This window comes from Homalodisca vitripennis, chromosome 2, assembly GCF_021130785.1.
Source record: "Homalodisca vitripennis isolate AUS2020 chromosome 2, UT_GWSS_2.1, whole genome shotgun sequence".
NCBI classification, from domain to species: domain Eukaryota; kingdom Metazoa; phylum Arthropoda; class Insecta; order Hemiptera; family Cicadellidae; genus Homalodisca; species Homalodisca vitripennis.
The window spans coordinates 99,979,139-99,999,376 of NC_060208.1; the positions used below are offsets into that span (position 1 = coordinate 99,979,139).

The 20,238-nt window shown below is 34.8% G+C and overlaps 1 protein-coding gene across 1 annotated transcript in view; it reads right to left on the minus strand.

Annotated features, from left to right (window-relative positions):
• The window catches only part of LOC124354433, a 103,975-nt gene extending 88,304 nt beyond the window's left edge, over window positions 1–15,671 (minus strand). The window contains exon 1 of the mRNA XM_046804878.1: window positions 15,403–15,671. Coding sequence (XP_046660834.1) covers window positions 15,403–15,493 — 91 coding nt within the window. The 5' untranslated portion in view covers window positions 15,494–15,671. The remainder of the gene's footprint in view (window positions 1–15,402) is intronic.
• Window positions 15,672–20,238: the final 4,567 nt, after the last annotated feature.

Below are 20,238 nucleotides of genomic sequence, written 5' to 3' on the forward strand. Positions count from 1 at the left end.
CAGTAATGCCATTATTTACCGGGATCCATTACAGAAGTATGTGGAGTGTGACTAAAATCCTTTTTACAATTCAAGTAGTCTCCTAAAATGAGTGGCTACTGCAGTTAGTTCCAGTGTGAAATATTGAACCTTAACAGGGGGAAATTTGTGAAGATTTGTGAAGAAAATATTCAAATGAGTGGTCGGCTGAGTTGTTTAGTGGGTCCGCTACTGAGAATGCAATAATTAACATTACAGCCGTGATGATTGCAGGGTTGTGGAGGCCTACTTGTGTAACTCAGTGAGCTGAGATTTGCCAGACATTGAATGTGCTTTGTTTTACCATTACAGTCCCTGTGTGATTTGGAAGGTAACAGAAATGATAAGGACAATTGAGATGATTTTGTAACAAAATTACTAAAACTCAGCTTTCTTAAACTTTTATAATATGCACTCTTATTGTGAAACCTATACAATATATATATATATATATATATATATATATATATATATATATATATATATACAAATACACAAATGGTGGTTAAAAATATTCTTCATGTTAGTGTACGTAACCGTGAGGTAGGGTTTCACCTAAATATAGCTGATATGACTTCTTGATAACGAAATATTGAGGTTTAGCTACTTCGTTCCGCGTACAAATGCCAAATATATAATATTTCTGTTATCCGTCGATCCGTACTCTAGCGAAGTGAGTTAGGACCGATTCAATCCTAATTATTGCTTTCTTAGTTGAAATCAGTCATGTAGAAGACAATCAACCAATTTTCCAAATTTCATAATAATTTTCTTAGTATTCATCGTGATAATTTATTCAATCAGCAGATCATTACGATTATCGATGCCAAATTTGGAAACTTGGTTATGTCGGTTATTTGAATCGCTGCAGCATCTGCAATGTCGATAACGATGCCGACAGAAATAACACTTTATGAACGATTTTGCATAAAATCACTTACTACTCGTGTTCACAACCTACAGGTACAGGAACTATCGAAGTAAATTTGCAGCAGTTACTAAAATACGGAGAAATTTTCTCAAATTTATCACCTTGTTCGCGAGTTTATGGGTGGTAATTACGTGTAACGGGACTTTATGCAAGGGACATCGGGTAATTATGGTTTTTGTAGTGACTGTTGGCGATACTGATGACGCGATGACAGAGCTTTCTCCCGACAGCTGTCGCTATGCGTTCCCCATTATTACCGCTTTCTATCTGTTCTATCTGGTCCGATGACATTTTTACCGAATGAAATGGCTTGCTAAATAATCGCGGTTTGTATAATGACTGCATTTTGTGCCTTTATCCGGTCTCTTTCTATACAAAAACATTTTCCTGCTTACATCTGTTAATCAGCGTATTGAGTTCTAGTATATTCTACGATAGTGGCGCAGTCAGAGGGAGAGGACCGGCCCTCCTCCCAAAGAATTAATACAATTATCTTTCTCTGGGAAGGCTATTCGTTTACAAAATACAATTTGTATATTTATAAATGTACAGCTTTAACCCTAAAATATGCTGTTCTGTAAATGTTGTGCTCAACTTTAAAACCGGGACAAAAATTTTAACATGACGATCGATTCAGCGGTGGTCGCGTTACGTCGGGTGCTTGAATACTCGGGTACTTGAACCCAGCATTGTCTGAGTTATCGTAATTTTAACTCTTAGTGTAATTTAAATTCTTACAGCATTAATGCGTTGAGATTATACTTTTTGACAGGATATCACTAGTACGGTCATATGCCGTCGGTACCTGTTCTAAATACAGCCATCCTTTTAAAACATCAATGTTCAATAATGATATTTAAACTACGTATACGCCTAATTTTAATACGCCTATCGAGACGAGTTTACGAAGGGCACTGCCACCCATTTATCGGAATGGCAGTAAAGGGAAAATGCGAGAAACAAAGAATGATCATTAGTAATTAAAATGTTCTCATATTTAACAGCTGTTCTATTGCTTTGTTTACTGCGCGTTTCTGTACTAATGGTGTACAATACGATTCCGTAATATTAACTATGATTTGATTTAATACGGCTCCCGGCCGTTCTTTATTAATATGTAGGCCTATTGATTGTCCGACTGACAATGAAACAAGAGCGAGAATGCTCATGTAATTTTAAAGGGTGTAAAGATTTGGCCTGAACGGGGTGGAATAGTGACCGCGGTCGTGGTTGCTGAGGCCACAGATCATCGAGGCCAGGGAACCTAGGGCCTGCGCCTCACAGCATCGTGAAACATTGTCACAGGATGGCTGGAAACAGCTGCATCTACACTTTCCATTGCTCGGGCCAATGTGGAACAACTATTTCTCTCCACTATATTTATCTGCATGAATTGTCGTGATTTGATAACTACTTTGTTCCAAATTACTACAAAGGTTTGTAGTTACAAGTTTGCTTTTTTATATGCAGATTTAAAATTCACCAATTGATAGTATGCTTAAATGTGTTTATATATATATAAACAACATTTTCTAATATGAGCTGAAATTAAATTTAAGCATACTATCAATTGGTGAATTTAATATATATATATATATATATATATATATATATATATATATATATATATATATATATATATATATATATTTATACAGGGTGACCATTAAGTCTTAGGACGACTTTATAACTTTTAAACGACAAGAGATATCGCAACCAAATTTGGTATATCGTTACTGGAAATTGTAAGCTACTTTTCTGTGTACATGGTGGTCGTATTTCACCTTTGGGGGACGGCACGTCGGGGGTTATAAGAAAATCTTTAATGACAGCCTATGTTGAGTTGTACATCATTTTAAATGTCTACTTGAACTGAAAACATTGCCGCAAACCGGACTTCAAAAGGTTGATCCAGTCGGAAGAAATCGCTGTTCAAAGTTTAAAAAATGTTTAATATCATTATTACGTAAGAAATAACTAATACTGTAGCTGTTAGAAGTTAAGGGGAATACTTACTGAAAGTCTTTCAAAGTAGGTGTTCAAAATGTTCACCATCAGTCGTCTGGCAATGTGCTAACCGGTTATAAAAGCCGGCTACTGCATTTTGTATGTATTCTCGTGGAATAGCTTGAGCTTCATGTGATATCCTATGTCTGAGTTCGTTCAGATCTGTAGGCTGAGTTCGATACACTTTGTCCTTGATGTAGCCCCATAGGAAGTAGTCAAGCGGAGTTAGGTCAGGGGAACGAGCCGGCCACTCAATCGCACCACGTCTTCCAATCCACCGGTGTGGGAATACTGCATCTAAGTATTGCCTTGCCTGAGCACCATAGTGTGGCGGTGCTCCATCTTGTTGGAAAAAAACATGTTTGGAAGTCAGCGCCCAGAGTAGCTTGTAAAGCAGGAACAATCTCAATTTGGAGCGTATCATGATACATTTAAATTTCCATCGATGAAAAATTGTCCCATAATTGAATTATGTACGATAACTGCCCATACGTTTAATTTTTGGGGATGTGTGTGACACTCACTCATCCAGTATGGGTTAACATTATCCCAATACCGGCAGTTATGCCTGTTAACATGGCCATTCAACATAAAAGTCGACTCATCTGAGAATACAATACCGTCTAAAAGTATTTGGTTTTGGTCAATTTTATTCATCATGAATTCCATCCGGCGATCACAATCATCTTCGCTTAGTTCCTGCAACAGAGTAACACGGTATGCTTTGAAACCAGACTTCTTTAATAATTTGCGAACTGATTCACGACCTATTCCATGAGATTGTGCTGCTGATCTAACTGATTTTTTTGGATTTTCAATGAAAGACTGAAGAATGTCTAATGAGCCGTCTTCGTGTCACAGTATTTGGTCGTCCAGATCTGGCTCGATCCTTAACACTACCAGTGTCTACAAAGCGAGCAACTGTGTACTGTGCTGTGGATTTAGAAATAGGAGCTCTATCAGGAAAAGTAGCATTGAATAAATGTGTTACTTCTGCAAACGGTCTTACATTATCACCCCAGCCGCACATCATTAAGAGTGTAGGCTAATTCTTTCAAGCTCACTAAGCGACATCTCTTAAAACTTATAACTTACAGTAACAGGATATGGCTGCAAAAAGTACTGTGCTTGAGTGGAACTGATAAGTGAACTGATAGACAGATAACAGCCATTATGGGGAAGTCCAGTGGATGGAAAACCCTGACCTAGAGGCACTGCTTTCACTTTTCATTGTACTTCTTAATGAAAGTACAGCAGCAGGTTTTTCTGATTACACGTAGCACATTGTCAGACGGCCGAAAGGAAACATTTTGAACATCTACTTTTAAATGAGTTCACTAAGTATTCCCCTTAACTTCTAACAGCTACAGTATTAGTTATTTCTTACGTAATAATGGTATTAAACATTTTTTAAACTTTGAACAGCGATTTCTTCCGACTGGATCAACCTTTTGAAGTCCGGTTTGCGGCAATGTTTTCAGTTCAAGTAGACATTTAAAATGATGTACAACTCAACATAGGCTGTCATTAAAGATTTTCTTATAACCCCCGACGTGCCGTCCCCCAAAGGTGAAATACGACCACCATGTACACAGAAAAGTAGCTTACAATTTCCAGTAACGATATACCAAATTTGGTTGCGATATCTCTTGTCGTTTAAAAGTTATAAAGTCGTCCTAAGACTTAATGGTCACCCTGTGTGTGTATATATATATATATATATATATATATATATATATACAAATAATTGAATCGTAAAAAGTGAGGGCTCTGTGGTGTAATGCTGGCACATTCACCCGGCAAGTGAGAGATCCGGGTTCGAGTCCCGGCGGAGCAAGTACATTTTGTGATTCAATGTTTATTGAAAAAATTAAATTCGGCTATTGCCATTTATACAGATTTAATTAATGTAAACAAAAAGTCGTTTGACAGGTATTTGGTCTTCCGATCATATGTTAGTTTGGTTATTTAAACGCATATGTGACAGATAGAGCCAAATACAAAATAATTGAATCGTAAAAAGTGAGGGCTCTGTGGTGTAATGGTAGCACATTCACCCGGCAAGTGAGAGATCCGGGTTCGAGTCCCGGCGGAGCAAGTACATTTTGTGATTCAATGTTTATTGAAAAAAATTATATATATATATATATATATATATATATTATATATATATATATATTTGAGATTAAATTAACAACATAGAGTTAAAGCAACATGGCTACAAAAAATCCTTACGTTCATTTAAATATCTATATTTGAACTAACTGTTTAATCTACTCTAACTATGGAATTGGCAGTCAACTTTTCCTCATATGGAAGGTCATTTTTGTGTTTTGAACCTCAACTTAAAAAATGTTTTAATAAATATATTTTACTAAAAACTTATATGTAATGCAATATTTTTTCAAAAAAATTAGACATAATTATGGTATAAGACCATTATGCATAAACCATTAAAACAAAATTCGACTACCAATAGGTTTATTTCATTTTTCTTTTTTACGGTGGACTGTACCTACTAAAGTGATATAATATAAATATTAGAATCTGAGATATCCAATTTATTCTTAATTGTATACAGTTCCAGAAAACATATAATGGTATTCAGATTCTCTAGAAAAAAATATTGTAAAAACCACAAATGGTACACGGAAGGATATAGGTTGTTTGAGTCTAACACGTCAACAAGTTCTCTAATGTCAAATATTAGAAACAATTGGGAATATTATTGAAATGAGAGCCTGAAACAAACCTATTTAACCCGTTATAAACCAACATAATAAACCATATCCATGATATATCAATAATTATGTAGCTCCCAAACACGTTCACTGCCACTACACAATAACCTACATTGACCAAGGCTTACTAATTACAACATATCACATATAAAACGATGAAAAAACACACTACCTATTGATTTAACAAGCTCCTTAATAAACTCGTTTATAGCTATCTCAACACTATTTCACGAAATAAATACCTTTTGTGACTAAGTCTTAAGACCAAAATAGACAGACACTTGCTTCAAAACGGCTAGATGAAGACGATCGTTCTAGAATGTTTATGACTTCACTGTGACATCACTATTCATAAAACAGCAAAACAAATTTCACCATTGAAATTAGTAATTATTTCTGTTTTAAATGGTATATAAATTGTAGTTGTAGTGTTGACTGATGTACTGTATGAACTGTCAAAAAAGGTGCGTGTCAGATCGATTGCCACTTGAGAATCAATTCAGATCGACATTATAATGTATTATACCATTTATTTAAAATAAAAGAAAGTTGTGTATATGTTACACTCAAACACCGAATTCGGACAATGTCCGAAATTTTTACTCACTCCGCGATGTGGACAACGTGAATTACCCACGTCGCGGATTGAGCATTTTTTTCGGACATTGGCCGAAGCGAAATACCCAGAAACGCGTTGTGGGTAAAGCGAAAGTACTCAAGAGACGAAATAAACACGTTCATCGGAGATTGAGCAAAACCCATAATACCCATAACCCGACGTGGGTAATCTAATTTGCCCACGTCGGGTTGTGGGTATTTGTAATTTGCGCAAACGCCGAAATCCGTTTCCCACAGTCCAGACGTGCAGGTCGAGACATGCGCCCCCCCCCCCCCCACTATCGTCACTGTTAGCAACAAATAGGCCTACTGTCTATTTTCATTGACATTAGTGCACTGTCGTTATACACAAGCAGTTTTTCTTTGTTCTGTGCGTAAGTGGCGTGTGTTGACTTATTTTAAAGTGCTGTTGTGTTTTGTGATTTTGTTTGAAATGAAGGAATCATTTCACAGTAAATTGGAAGATCTGATGTCCAAGAAGAATGGTCTCACAAGTCGAAATTTTATTAATCGAGGAGCCACGCTATGAAGAAATTATCAGCGAAGTAAAGGAGGCAAAACAGAAGAGGAAAAATGGTCAGTCCTTGATGTCTAAAGATTATCGCCGAATCAATCGGTTTGATGTCATAAACATTGGCGATAAAGAAATGTTGATTGAAAAAAACAACTGAAGAAAATGACAGATATAAAATATTTTCTGTCGCATTGATCAAATGTATGACACAATTCATTCAGCTCACTTACGAGTTGGTCATAAAAAAGAAAAAGCTATGGAAGCCGAGCTAAAAAAGAAATTTTGTAACATTACCAGGGAGGTAATTAAAATATATTTGGATCTTTGCGAACCTTGCGCACTTAAGAAAAAGTCAAAAAGTAAAGGGCTGGTTGTTAAACCCATCATTATGACAGCATTAAATTCACGCTGCCAGGTAAGATATCATAGCATTTTCTCTAAATAAGACAGTTTCTCCTTTGCAGACAAATACCTAAGCGTATTACGCACTGGCAGTTGTTATAATGAGGTATATGGGTATAGTTGACATAACATTTATGTTGAGTCGATTTATGTATTTTTATTGTATTTTAGGTGGATCTAATTGATATGCAATCAGAGCCTGACGGCGAATACAAGTTTATCCTTAATTATCAAGATCATCTCACCAAGTTTGTTGTTCTACGTCCTTGAAAACTAAAACTGCTGATGAAGTATCCGACATCCTTTTGGATATATTTTGCTTATTTGGGGCTCCATACATACTTCACAGTGATAATGGACGGGTATTTTGTAACCGGGGTAAGTGGTAAAAACAAATTACTGTAGTGAAAAGATTCCACCCTAGAATTTAGTTATTTTTGTAATGGTAATGGTACGGTTTTCAGGTTATCGAGAACCTAGCCAGTAAATGGAGTGCCATAAAACTAGTACATGGAAAACCAAGACACTCGCAGAGTCAAGGGGTCTGTCGAACGGGCCAATCAAGACGTTCGAGATAGTCTTGTGGCTTGGATGACTGATAACAACACCTCAGGATGGGCAAATGGTCTCAGGATCATTCAGAATACTAAGAACAACAGTTACCACAGTGGGATCAAGAGAACCCCTTATGAGGCAATGTTTGGTTCACCACAGAAAAATGGATTATTAGATTCCCCTTTGGACAGCCGACGTCGTAAAAAAAATTACTACTGAGGAAGAACTAGAAGGAGAGTTCTCTAAGCTTGAAAAAAGTTTTAATGAAGAAGACAACGAAGAAATAAATGCTGTGGATGAAGATGCTTCGGAGATTTTGACAAGGACTGTAGGAAAACAATGAACACGTAGAAAAAGAAACTATGTCCAGCGATAACTTAACACTCTGTAATATAGATTGTGACAAAGCAATAGATTGTGACAAAGCAATAGATTGTGACAAAGCAAACAGCTGTTTTGAATGTGGTCAGCACATACATTATGAAGTTTTAAATAACGAAGACCTAGGCTTACCTTTGTGCACTCTTTGCTCAAGAAAATCTGCCATAGACACAATACGAGAAAACTGTGTAACTGCATTGAAAAGTCAGGCAGCCAAAATGTTAAAGCGTACTGAAAGAAAATTAAACTCCAGTCTCAGTCGGCGATAACGTTTTGGTAAACATTCCTGATGTCGACCGGGGCCGACTAGCTCCAAGAAATGTAATGGCTGTTGTAATAAATAAGAACGATGATTCCTATACCCTTGGTACAAAGCATGGAGTTCTTGACAAACAGTTTTCCAGAAACCAGTTCCAGGTTAGCTCCTAATAAATTTTATTAATAACATCGATGTACCTGATGAACAGCTCAATGTCCGTAAAGAAGCAATGAAGTCATCCGGGGTCCAAACAAGGTTTTCATCAGATGTGGATGCAAGAAGAAGTGTTCGGGCAGATCTTGCAAATGTGTAAAATCAAATTTAAAATGCAATTTCTAAATGTCACGGTAGCACTTCTTGTGCTAACAAGTAAAGTGAATACTTTCTGAAAAGAACTTTAATAAACATTGAAAGTGGTACATGTGTGAAAAATAACTTTTTTTTCTATTTTCAATAATAAGATACTTGTATTTTACTGTTTAGTTTTTTGTTTTGATTGAAATAAATGGAATTTCAAGGAAAATTTGATTTTATTTTACTTGTTATAATGGAATTAGTGTAGGGTATGGTATGGTTGTGTTTGGAGGCTTTTCGGCGTTTGCGCAAATTACAAATACCCACAACCCGACGTGGGCAAATTAGATTACCCACGTCGGGTTATGGGTATTATGGTTTTGCTCAATCTCCGATGAACGTGTTTATTTCGTCTCTTGAGTACTTTCGCTTACCCACAACGCGTTCTGGTATTTCGCTTCGGCCAATGTCCGAAAAAAAATGCTCAATACGCGACGTGGTAATTCACGTTGTCCACATCGCGGAGTGAGTGAGTAAAAATTTCGGACATTGTCCGAATTCGGTGTTTGAGTGTAACATATACATAAAATGATTTCACTGTCAGAAAAAGACAATAAACGAAGGTAATAAAGTATTTAAATACGTAGAAAAGAAATGCAATGGTAGATTGGGCAGTGAAATAACAATTACACTGGCATCTGTTTAATTCGCCCGACTCCCTAACTTGTACAGTCCCTGTAGGTCTCGCCCCACCAAGAGAGAAACCCTGGATGTGATTCTCAAAGCTTACAAGACTAAGGTCCAAACTCACCAGAACTTCGCGCTCAGAGATGACGGAATCCCGCGTCAAATGGTTTTATCTGTACATTGTAACACTGAGACACAGGCAAAATTGATGATTGATTATTTTGATATTTATCACTTTCGCAGCATGCATCCGCCAAGACTACGTACCACCCACAGGTTATCTTCTCTTTTACAGATCATATCGGTATTACGGTTTATATCTTCGATGTCGAATAACTAGTGAATTATCTCGTAGCATAGCGTTAACTTTCAGACAAACACTAACTTTATAAGGCGCTATAACCGACAAAGCGTTTGCCCGAATCTTGTTTGCCCAAAAACCTTAAAGAGGGAAACAGGAACTCGACATTCTCTAACAAAATAAAAACCTCCTGCCCACCAAATAAATGAGAAGAGTATTTTGTTTGTCGCCCAGTAGGCTACGCCTCGCTGAGAGCTAGAAACTATCAACTCCTACAAACATGAACAATTCCAATGATCGTATGCTAACAAAGGAAAATGACGTAGGTACAGTAAGTTAATCCATTATCCTTCCATAAACAAGAGGTGATTTTTCCAATCAAACGGTAGCCTATCCCTAAACAAGAGGCCTCCGAAAATGGAGCACAGTTAAGAGAAATCAGAATAAATGTATGATATGGTTTATGGTTTTCCTCTCCTTCAAAAGGCTTTACTCACAATACCGAATCTTTCATCTAAATTTAGTTTAGTAGCTAAAATAAAGCTTATGTCACAAGAAGGCGGATGAAGTCAGATGTAAAAAAAGGAAATCGCGTGTAAGCAATTATGACGCGGATTTATATAGTTAGAATAGCTGTCATCTAATGTTGAAGACTTGGATATTTGAGGTCAGTCCTGAACACCTCCAGACGACTCAAACAAAATGATGGCATTTTCACATAAAAGTGGAAGACGTCAGTCAAGTTAACCTCAACACGAATGGAATGTCCATCTTCTTGTTAGCAGGTGCTCTACGTACCGTTATCCAACAACCGCCAGCTGATCGCTACGCAGTCGTGCCAACCTATGCGCGAGGACACGAAAACACGTCATTTCCCCGCCATCATCGGACTTGGACATTCGGACGGAACTTGTTATTGAAGTTTCTCCCGAGAGCGAGCAACTTTCACTTAATAGTCGCAAATGGTCCATTTCACAGCCGGGTAGGGTGGGCGGGCTGGTTGTCTGTTGTCGGTGGCCAACTGGCGGATACAACCGCAACTCCCACTCCACTCACTTCCACCTACGGAAACTCCCAACATTCAACATAACCTTAAATGGTAAACCTCGACAATTCGACAGTCTCTTAGGCAATGAAAAATCATAACTTCTTGTCGATTTCCCAACAGACTCAAATCTATTGTGCTCGCATCTCTCAAATCCCCCAGCTTTAGGCCCATTCAATAATAATACATACAACAATAATAATAACAATAGTTGGTTATACTCTTATGTAAATGGACTCAAACCGGGAACCTTTTACTACATTACTTCTGAGATCATTTGTTCGTTTGAGAAAAATCATACCTATATAGGGATTCGACTTCAAGATCCTACGGCAACAAATACTAAAACATATAAAGCCATACCCTCTCAAATACCAGAGAAAACACGCCAACTGGGTATACTAAACCATGTTGAAACAATTTAACTAAAACGAATAGGCTAATAAATTATATTACACGTAAGATAAATACCAAGCCTGTCAGTAAGGAGATGCTGATCAATCGACATGTCCAAGACAGGTAACGAAGTCATTAAATTTATTCGAAATTCCACAAGAACAATTATGTCGAAACAACAAAATTGAACAAAATTATACCTCTGAATATAAAACCACAGCACCATATTATAATATGTTGCATTAATAGGCGAGCAAATAAACTTTTTTTTTCCGACTAGTACAATCAAGTTGAGCAACAAACTCAAAAAAGCAAAAAAAATTAAATAGGAATATGAATGAGGTTTTAGTAAAGTAGGAACAGTTCCGTAGATCAAAATTATTTTTGGGGGGAGGTCCACCAGAGGGTCTGGGATTAAGCGACACCCTCCCCCCATAGCATAAAGGTGGCTCGGGGACATTCCTTCGGAGAATATTTTAACACAGTGCACTAAAGATATCCATCTCAGCTATATAAACACTGAACACGTTCTATAGAAACATCATTTATTAAAATATAATTTTTTTATTGTATTTGACAATTTGCATGTGGTTTTAAAGATTAAGTTTGAGCCTAGTTATAAGTTTTGTAATTCAGTAAGCTAACGTACGTATTAAACATAACTGATGAGAAAGTCTACACCCTCAAGTACCTTGTAACGTATCGATCATAGTTCTTTATATGTAAATTTGATTTAGAGAAGATTAGGCATTTGTATTATTGCTAACTCAAGAAACAAAGAAATTATAAGAATCTACTGAATGGCGTTTTTTGCCAATGTAATAGGCCTTAAAATCCAAACATATTTTCATATCATCAAAATAAGTTTACATAAAAGCCAAATAACATTTACTGATTTATCACGAAATGTACAAAACTGCAGAACGGATTACATGGAACTTTGTAGGCCTACACATGTTCGTCCTACCTCTTAGATGCTAGGTAAAAAACGGGATTGAACATTGGGTAGTCTAATCACGAAAGTCCGCGATATTTTTTATGAGAATGTATATCACATTCAGAGTTGTTAAAACATTAAAATAACCAATTGAGTCCCGCATGAGTTACGGTATGTAGATTCACTAACAAGAGCGTTTATGCACATAGCCAATCGCGAGGACTCTTGTTTACCTTTACATTTTTAATTTTTGTTGCTCTGAAATCCGTATCGGATCGCATTATAATTTTAAAAACGTTTTAGACTCATAATGTAATAACTCATGAAAAAACAGTTATTGTACATTTTCTAATGGAACGTTTCTTGCCTTTGTGGGCCATAACATTAATTTTTACTATCGCTTTAATAGTTACGGATTTTATATTTCAATGTTGTTATGAACGGTAATGAATCCCATAATTGTAAAACAGTTTGTATTTGTATCGGTTTCATGAAATGATGCATTGGCTGGTCATGAGTGGGTAAGACAGTTTGGTGTTGAGCAAAAATCACAATTTTGATCACGTTAGGTATCAAAACTATTTTTAAGTTTATAAGTGCGATATTTCCGCCATCCTATCAATATTATTATCACAAATATTTACAATAAACCATACAATATTTATTAAGTTAATTTCTTGTTCATACATTCCACAACCATCAAGCCTACAATATAACAGAACGAAGTCCGGTATGTAATTTTATTGGAGAATCACACAACATATTTATAAAATAGCTAATTACTTAAGTAATATACAAAAACGTTAATATTTTCCAATAAGTTATTCTGGAGTGCCGCCATGTTTAATAGTTGCGCAGGACGCAACAGTAGGACACCCGTTTCCGGGAAAGGCCGCCTTTTCGCACACATCTAACCGGCAAATATTGATAAAGCTTCCTCTATTAAATGTGGGACAGTCTTATTTCACCCTCGACTTAGTAGTGAATAAATTAATAACAATGCTCTATCATATCATTTCCGTCGCAACGTCACTTCCTTCTGCCATCACAAAAAATGTCAACAGGCGGTACCCTAGAATCTCTCACATCTGGATAGATAATCTGGAACTCTGAAACATGAATGGTCATAAGCTTTACTTTAGACCAGGAGAAAATGACTGTTGCCATACGGTTGCCGGACCGGAGTCTGAACAATTATAGACCCTAGCCCCTGAATCACTCAATAACCGGGGGCTCCGATGTATTCAGGGGTGGTTCTTCCAAAACTGAACGAGAAAAATAAGAACATCACTAGATAAAGCTAAACTTTTACTAATAATATTAATATTAAATCATAGTGTATATTACTCACACCATCAGTTTAAAAATCAAGTAAAGGTAAAACTACTGATTTAGAAATAACATTCAGACTTTCATGGAGTTACTTCCACCCAAGCCCAGCCCTGACACACGCCGCGCCGAGGGCTGTGGAAGCGGGTATGTATACATGTATTCGTATGTATGTTTCATTACTAAATAAAAACATCTTTAATTTTATTATTAATATGTTAATGTGGATATCATACAGATGAAATAAACGTAAACAAAACTCTGGAAATCATCCACTGATAATTATCTTTCTTTCAGCTCAAATCACGAGTACATCAAAGAACCAGGTGATTGCACTCAGATTGATAGAACACAGATTGATAAGCACTCACTGCTTCATAAAGAAATAATGTAACTTGTCCAGACAGAGACGTCTCAGAAATAACGGGTTACCCATTCCAACCGCCCCGTGTCGGTAAGTGGTAAAAGAGTCCAGAATGTTTTATGTTTGTACAAACAAGGGGCTTGATAAGTGAAGACAGCAGCTGACACTTTTACAATGTTTGTTTATTTGTCTCTCTGGTCAAAGACCTGTGAATTTGTTAGAATACAGTCTCTATCATTTGCTAGAGCCGACACAGGCAAAATATAGAGAAAACCGATGAGACGTTTTTAAAACTTAAAACGTATTAGGCGAAAATTTAAATTTAAAACATTGCTTCCGAATCGAGTTGCATTTTATCCGACAAAGTTATCAGAAAAACACCGTGCTTGAGTGAACCAACTAGTGTCAAGTTAATTTGTGAGTTCCAATTCTCGACAAAGAGGCATTTTTGACTAAAAGATAAATCAGACAACAATTTAAAAAAAGTATAATTTAGACATAAAAACCCATTATATTTTAATCATAAACTAAACTTAGGAATGTATGCAAAAATATATATTTTGCCATCATTAAAAAAATAAATGATAAAACATGTTACAACCTAGTGTTCGGGTGCTATAACAAATATTTTTCTAATCCAGCTTACATAATGATTGGTAAAAATCAATGCAAGAATGAATGTAGTTTGAACCAATGTCACACTATTAATTTTAATTTTATTTAACTTCATTCATAAAAATATTTTAGTTGGATGGATAAACACCAAACATTACAAGTTTATACATTGCAAGAAGCATTTAGTTTACAAATTACAAGTGCGAACATTAACTATTTTGTTTACTTTCAATGAGTTCTAACCTAAAAATGGAACAAGTATCAAGTGACTGATAGGACTGGTTCAATTAATCCATGCAAATTTTATGATATTGCTTAGTAGCAACACACTTCAATAAAATGATAATACTTTGCACTATTATTATTATCACTAATCTAATCAACTAATCTAGAAACATGTCTATACAGGGCACACAATAATTGAAATAATATCAAACAAAATAAAACCCTAAAAAACACGGGTTTCTTTTATTTTTTAATTTGAAAACCCGTAAATCTTAAATTAAATATATTTCTCAGTATGCCTAGATAAAAATGTTTTTAATTGATTATACACATTTATAAACTTTAGGCTACTTTTGCAGTTCGGTACGTTAATTAATTTTTATTTTGAAGGATGGCATTTTGAAAATAAGTAAGACTTTTCTCATTACTAACTGTAACTGGAAACTATAGCAGAAGCTATGACACATGTGAGTTTGCCACGTTATCATACAATTTCAATAATTATCCAAATGGACGAAAAAACATTACTCAGCTTCAACTATTAAATCTCAAGATTATATAACATTTAAAATAAGACAAACATACATTTTAACGTAATATGAACTAATTAATAATTTAATGTAATCGTTTGTTAGGACGAAGGTAATGATTGTTTAGAGATTAAAATTTTAAAACAACAGATACGCTAAGACAAAAAAACAAAACCAAACTGAAAATTTTCAAATTGAGCTATTATGAAAATATTTGGAAAGTGAATACTATTAATAAATAATTAAAACTCACCCTCTTCAGTAACCATACACATAACTGCACATATGAACATAACCAAAACACAACACCAAACATGGAACACAAACTTCACAGATTGGCCCATGGTCACTACACATTCTTCGAAACCGACAACGATGAATACCACATTATTTACACAATTAATCAAATTATAACTGGTAAATGAAACACAATCGGACACATTTTCTGTGATGCTGTCACAAACTCTCGACTAACGTAACCTTCCCCTCGACACTTCAGCCTCGGACTGATTTGATTTCTGAGTTTAGTCGTTGGAGGGGGAAAAGGAGTGAACAGAGAACATCGTTCAGTCTCCCCTCTCCGTTGCATTTATTTCACTCCTGCAACTCGCAACAGCTGTGAAACACTGCAGCCAACACTGGAAAAACATCTCTTCATATTTTCATATAAATAAAACTGAGGATTATGTTGAATAGTGCAGTTCTTCAAAAGACTATTATACACTAGACAATACTATCTCATTTTGTAATGAATTTTAACCTGCCTAACCAGTGTTTACCGTTCAAATTTTGTGCAGTTAACATGCAATTAGCAGGTATTGCAAAAGTTGTAGTTTATACATAATATTGACTACAAAAAATACGTTTCCTATTAATTGTCAGACTTTTATAAAAGACAATGTTTAATAAATTTGATCATTTTACCTCTTATCTAATAATTTTTTTAATCAGTATGGGATTTCAGTTCCAATTTTGTTATTTGTCTACAACTTACAGGTTGTTTACAACTTATATAAAGGTTACTATTCTAAAGTTAGTCCAAAACATAGTTGCAAATAGATTATTTATTAAGTAAAATATATATTGTTCTGTGCCTTACAAACATTTTATTTGTTAAAACTATTAATTTAACATAAGTCCTGGTACTGGCTTTAATTAATTTTCGATGCATCAAACATGTAATATAAACCCTCACACTACCTCTATTTTTTATTTATTAGGATATAAATTTGTGTCAATTAAGATTCAAAATTTTGTATAAAACATAAAGCTTTAATGAATGTGTTATACATTTGTGATCATAAAACTATAAACTAGTGATACATTGGTTTTGGCAAGCACAAATCACTTGGTTTTATTTGTTATAAAAATTACATATACCGGCTGTCTTGGGGGATGTTTATATGACCATCTGCGGAGTTTTTTTATGTTTGAAAATTTTTTACTCCTTCCCAAGTGGGGAATTTGGGGGTAAGTTAAAATTTTAAAATAGGAACCCCTAACAAGTGACACCTATTTTAAAGGTATTATAATAAGTTTATTTATAATCTATTATTGCATAAAACTCAATTACAACTAGGTTATCATTTTCTTTATGTGTGCATAAAAAATAGTTAATAAAATCCTAATAGTTTTATAAAATGATAAATATTAGATTGTTATTATTTTGCTGTTATTCAAATTATTTTTTATACTTTTCAAGGCAAATAAATATATTTCAAAACTTTATACAGTTCAGATTTTGTAAAAAAATCAAAGTAACTAAAAATGTGCAACCAACCTTTGGAAAAACTTATGTATTTCTACTATCTGTGTTTATTGTCGAGATAAGTTTTCAAGCGTGGTTGTAGTTTGGATACATTCATTTATATTTATGTTATATTTTAAAATTCACTTCTTTACGAACACAATAAAGTTTGAAGATATAACTTGAAAAATAAATAAACAATGATTTACTTTTAAAACTTTGCTAAATTTCGAAAATCCACTTCACTTTATAAAAAATATTTGCTGGTACTAGAGTTTTTAAATTTTGTTTTTATTTCAAATTTCACATTTCTTAAAGTATTATTACAAGATAAAAAGATCTTACCCTAGAAATGTTCAATTATCTGTCAGAGAGCACTACACATCACAATCACAGTAGGGGAATAGACTGTGTGACTGATGATGGTTATTTTGTCTTAGACAAATTGTTTGAAATATTTAAGATTTACAACAGTATAGGATAGATAAAGCTTCAGACATGGCTTCCAAACACTAATAACCCCCAGTCCCCCACTATTCTATACATCAGAAGTATAGAAATAGCATATTCTGTATGCTCACCATAAAAAAACTTCTAAATTGTATGGATTTATTCCACTATAACACAAACTTTATAATAAATTATTTTCTACTCTTACACCACACACTTTTTGAAAGGAAACTATTCAACAACAGGTTAATACTATGGAACTACCTGTACAAAGCAACAAGCCTACATCATGTCCAATTTAGTAGATTAGTGAATATGAAATACCATTAATTTTTTAACAAGCTTAAAAAAACTATTTGTGTTAGTAAAACGATCAGGTTTTAATGCTGTTAACACTTTAAAACTTTGCTGAATTTTTAAAAGCTGGCAATTAAATTATCAACATTCCAACTATCCAAAATAATATTTGAATACCTGAGCTAATGTTATATCTTACCTTGGTAGTATTTGGTAAAGCAGTGAGTCTGATATCTATGTTGTAATTAAATGCTATTTTTAGTTTCTCTTTACTGATAGTCTGAAGGAAATTGTGGCTCAATGGCATAAAAATAAGCTCATAAAATCATATTTAACAATATGCTTACATTTGTAATATTTTATTTACACTACTAATAACAACAAGAATTTAAGTAAAGCATTGCCATTACATAAACTGTCAAATCTAAACAAAATTCTCATTACTATATAGCATAGACTAACGATGGATTGTAGCAGAGTCGAATTAGAAGTATAATCTAAAAAATATTTCTTTTCATAAATGTTGGTGTTATTTTGTAGGAATATCTGTACATATAACTTTTTTTAACCGGGCCTTTCTGATCTGATGCCTTCATTTTCATATACTGGTTAAGAAACCTGGCCAGATGAAGACTGTTCACTTGATCCAGCAGTCTTTGTAACTAACACATTGTCACTGTCATCTAATCTATAGCTTCAATTGACATAGATGGTTCTTGAATACGGGTTTTCACGAACCTCTCATTCCTGACACACACAGTTCATTTTCACCATCCTCCATTTCATATGAACCATATACTTGACTATTAACCATTTTACCCCCTTTCCACGAGTCATCTTCAAGCCTCTTCTTGTACCAAACCTCTTCACCAACAGGTAGATCTTTTCTCTGGACCACATTTTTATATGTTTCTGCCTGTCCTGTTTTTAGCCAAACTTTCCTAAACATCTGCCAGATCCATAATTTCTTGACTTGCTCTGATGTTTGGAACTCGCATCTTACCCACACACTACACCATTCTTTGTACTGGGCTGAAGTTGATCTTGTTGGGTGTGTTTCTTTGCAGCAGCAACATCTTGTAGAAGTCAGTGTTTTCTTCTATTGCCTTCTTTACCATATCCTTTGCCAGTCTTATAGACACCTCAGCCTTTTCGTTGCTCTGCGGATATTGAGTGATTTGTTCAAACTCCCTGTCTTGAGCGAATTGTTTGAACTCCCAAGCTAAAAAGTTGGTTACATTGTCTATGAGCACTGTTAAAGGGATCCCATATCGACTAAAGTTCCTTTTGCATGCCAGAATGCCTTTCCGTATGAGATAATTTTTGGTGTGATATCATTCAATTCATCGACTTCAAAGAAATCCAAATAGTGGTCAACTGTTACCAGAAAATAACGAAGTCTGTCATAGATCCTGATCTCAAACACATCTATGCTAATTCTTTCAAAAAAGTGAGTAGGCAGCTCATCTATATATATAAAAATGAAACTGTTCGTGTGTAACAGCATCACTCACAAACGGCTGGACGGATTCGCCTAATTTTTTTTTTAATTTGTTCGTCTTGATCTGTAGAAGGTTATAGGATACTTTTTATCCCTTTCCCGATTCAGGATTCCGCCCCACTGGTTACAGAAATACCCGTAAGAAATGCATTGCAGCAAACATATGTTATTAAGTGAAAGAGTCTTTTCAAATTTTTAATCAGCTGTTCTTTGTAAACATATATAATGCGACAAAAAATATATTTATATATAATTTAATTACTACACTTATAGTAATATATAAAAATGAATGTTTGTGTGTTTGTCCTTTATAGACTCAGAAACTATTGGACCGATCACTATGAAAATTTGTATTTTTCTATGTAGAAGGCTTATATGCAATGCCCATTGATGTAACTCACCACCAGGCTGTACTGCAAGATATAAAAATTATCAAAGCGCCTGCACATTATAAACTGCAACTACGACACAGTTACGTATATTAAATAGCCAAAGACTATTTGAAGGCAAAGAAATATACGGGCAAAGCTTAAGAGACGCGTGCGAAGCCGCGGGAAACAGCTAGTAAGATATAATTTCTATTGATAGTTTATTTGCAGCAAACTTAGCACAGAACTTCTTACCACACCTTCAATTTCAGATATCATGTTTGACTAAAACACTGCTTCTCCAGCAAGTTTTTTTGTCGATTCTATGTCTGAATAACTACTATGAATTTTCTTCAACAACTCTTTTCTTAACATTTTGGGAATCAAGATTTGGTTACCTTTCAGAATCACCCCCTCTTCAAGAACTAAGTCCATTCTGTAATTTCAGAAACACGCTAAACTTGGTGGAACCCTCTTCTTATCGCGTATAGCCAACTGAGATCTGTTTGATCAAATCCTGGATCTACTAAACTTTGGCTGTTTCTTCAATGATCTTCTTGATGACTACATTGCTTAGTTTTACTGTTTTGACATGGTCATAATAAACTCCTGCTGCAAGTTTTTAAATTTTACTGGCCTGATCAAACCGATTCAAGTGACGGTAAATTTTTTAAACGTCAAACTGTTTTTCTTAATTTTCTAAACTCTTTGGTGCTTGAGTTAAAG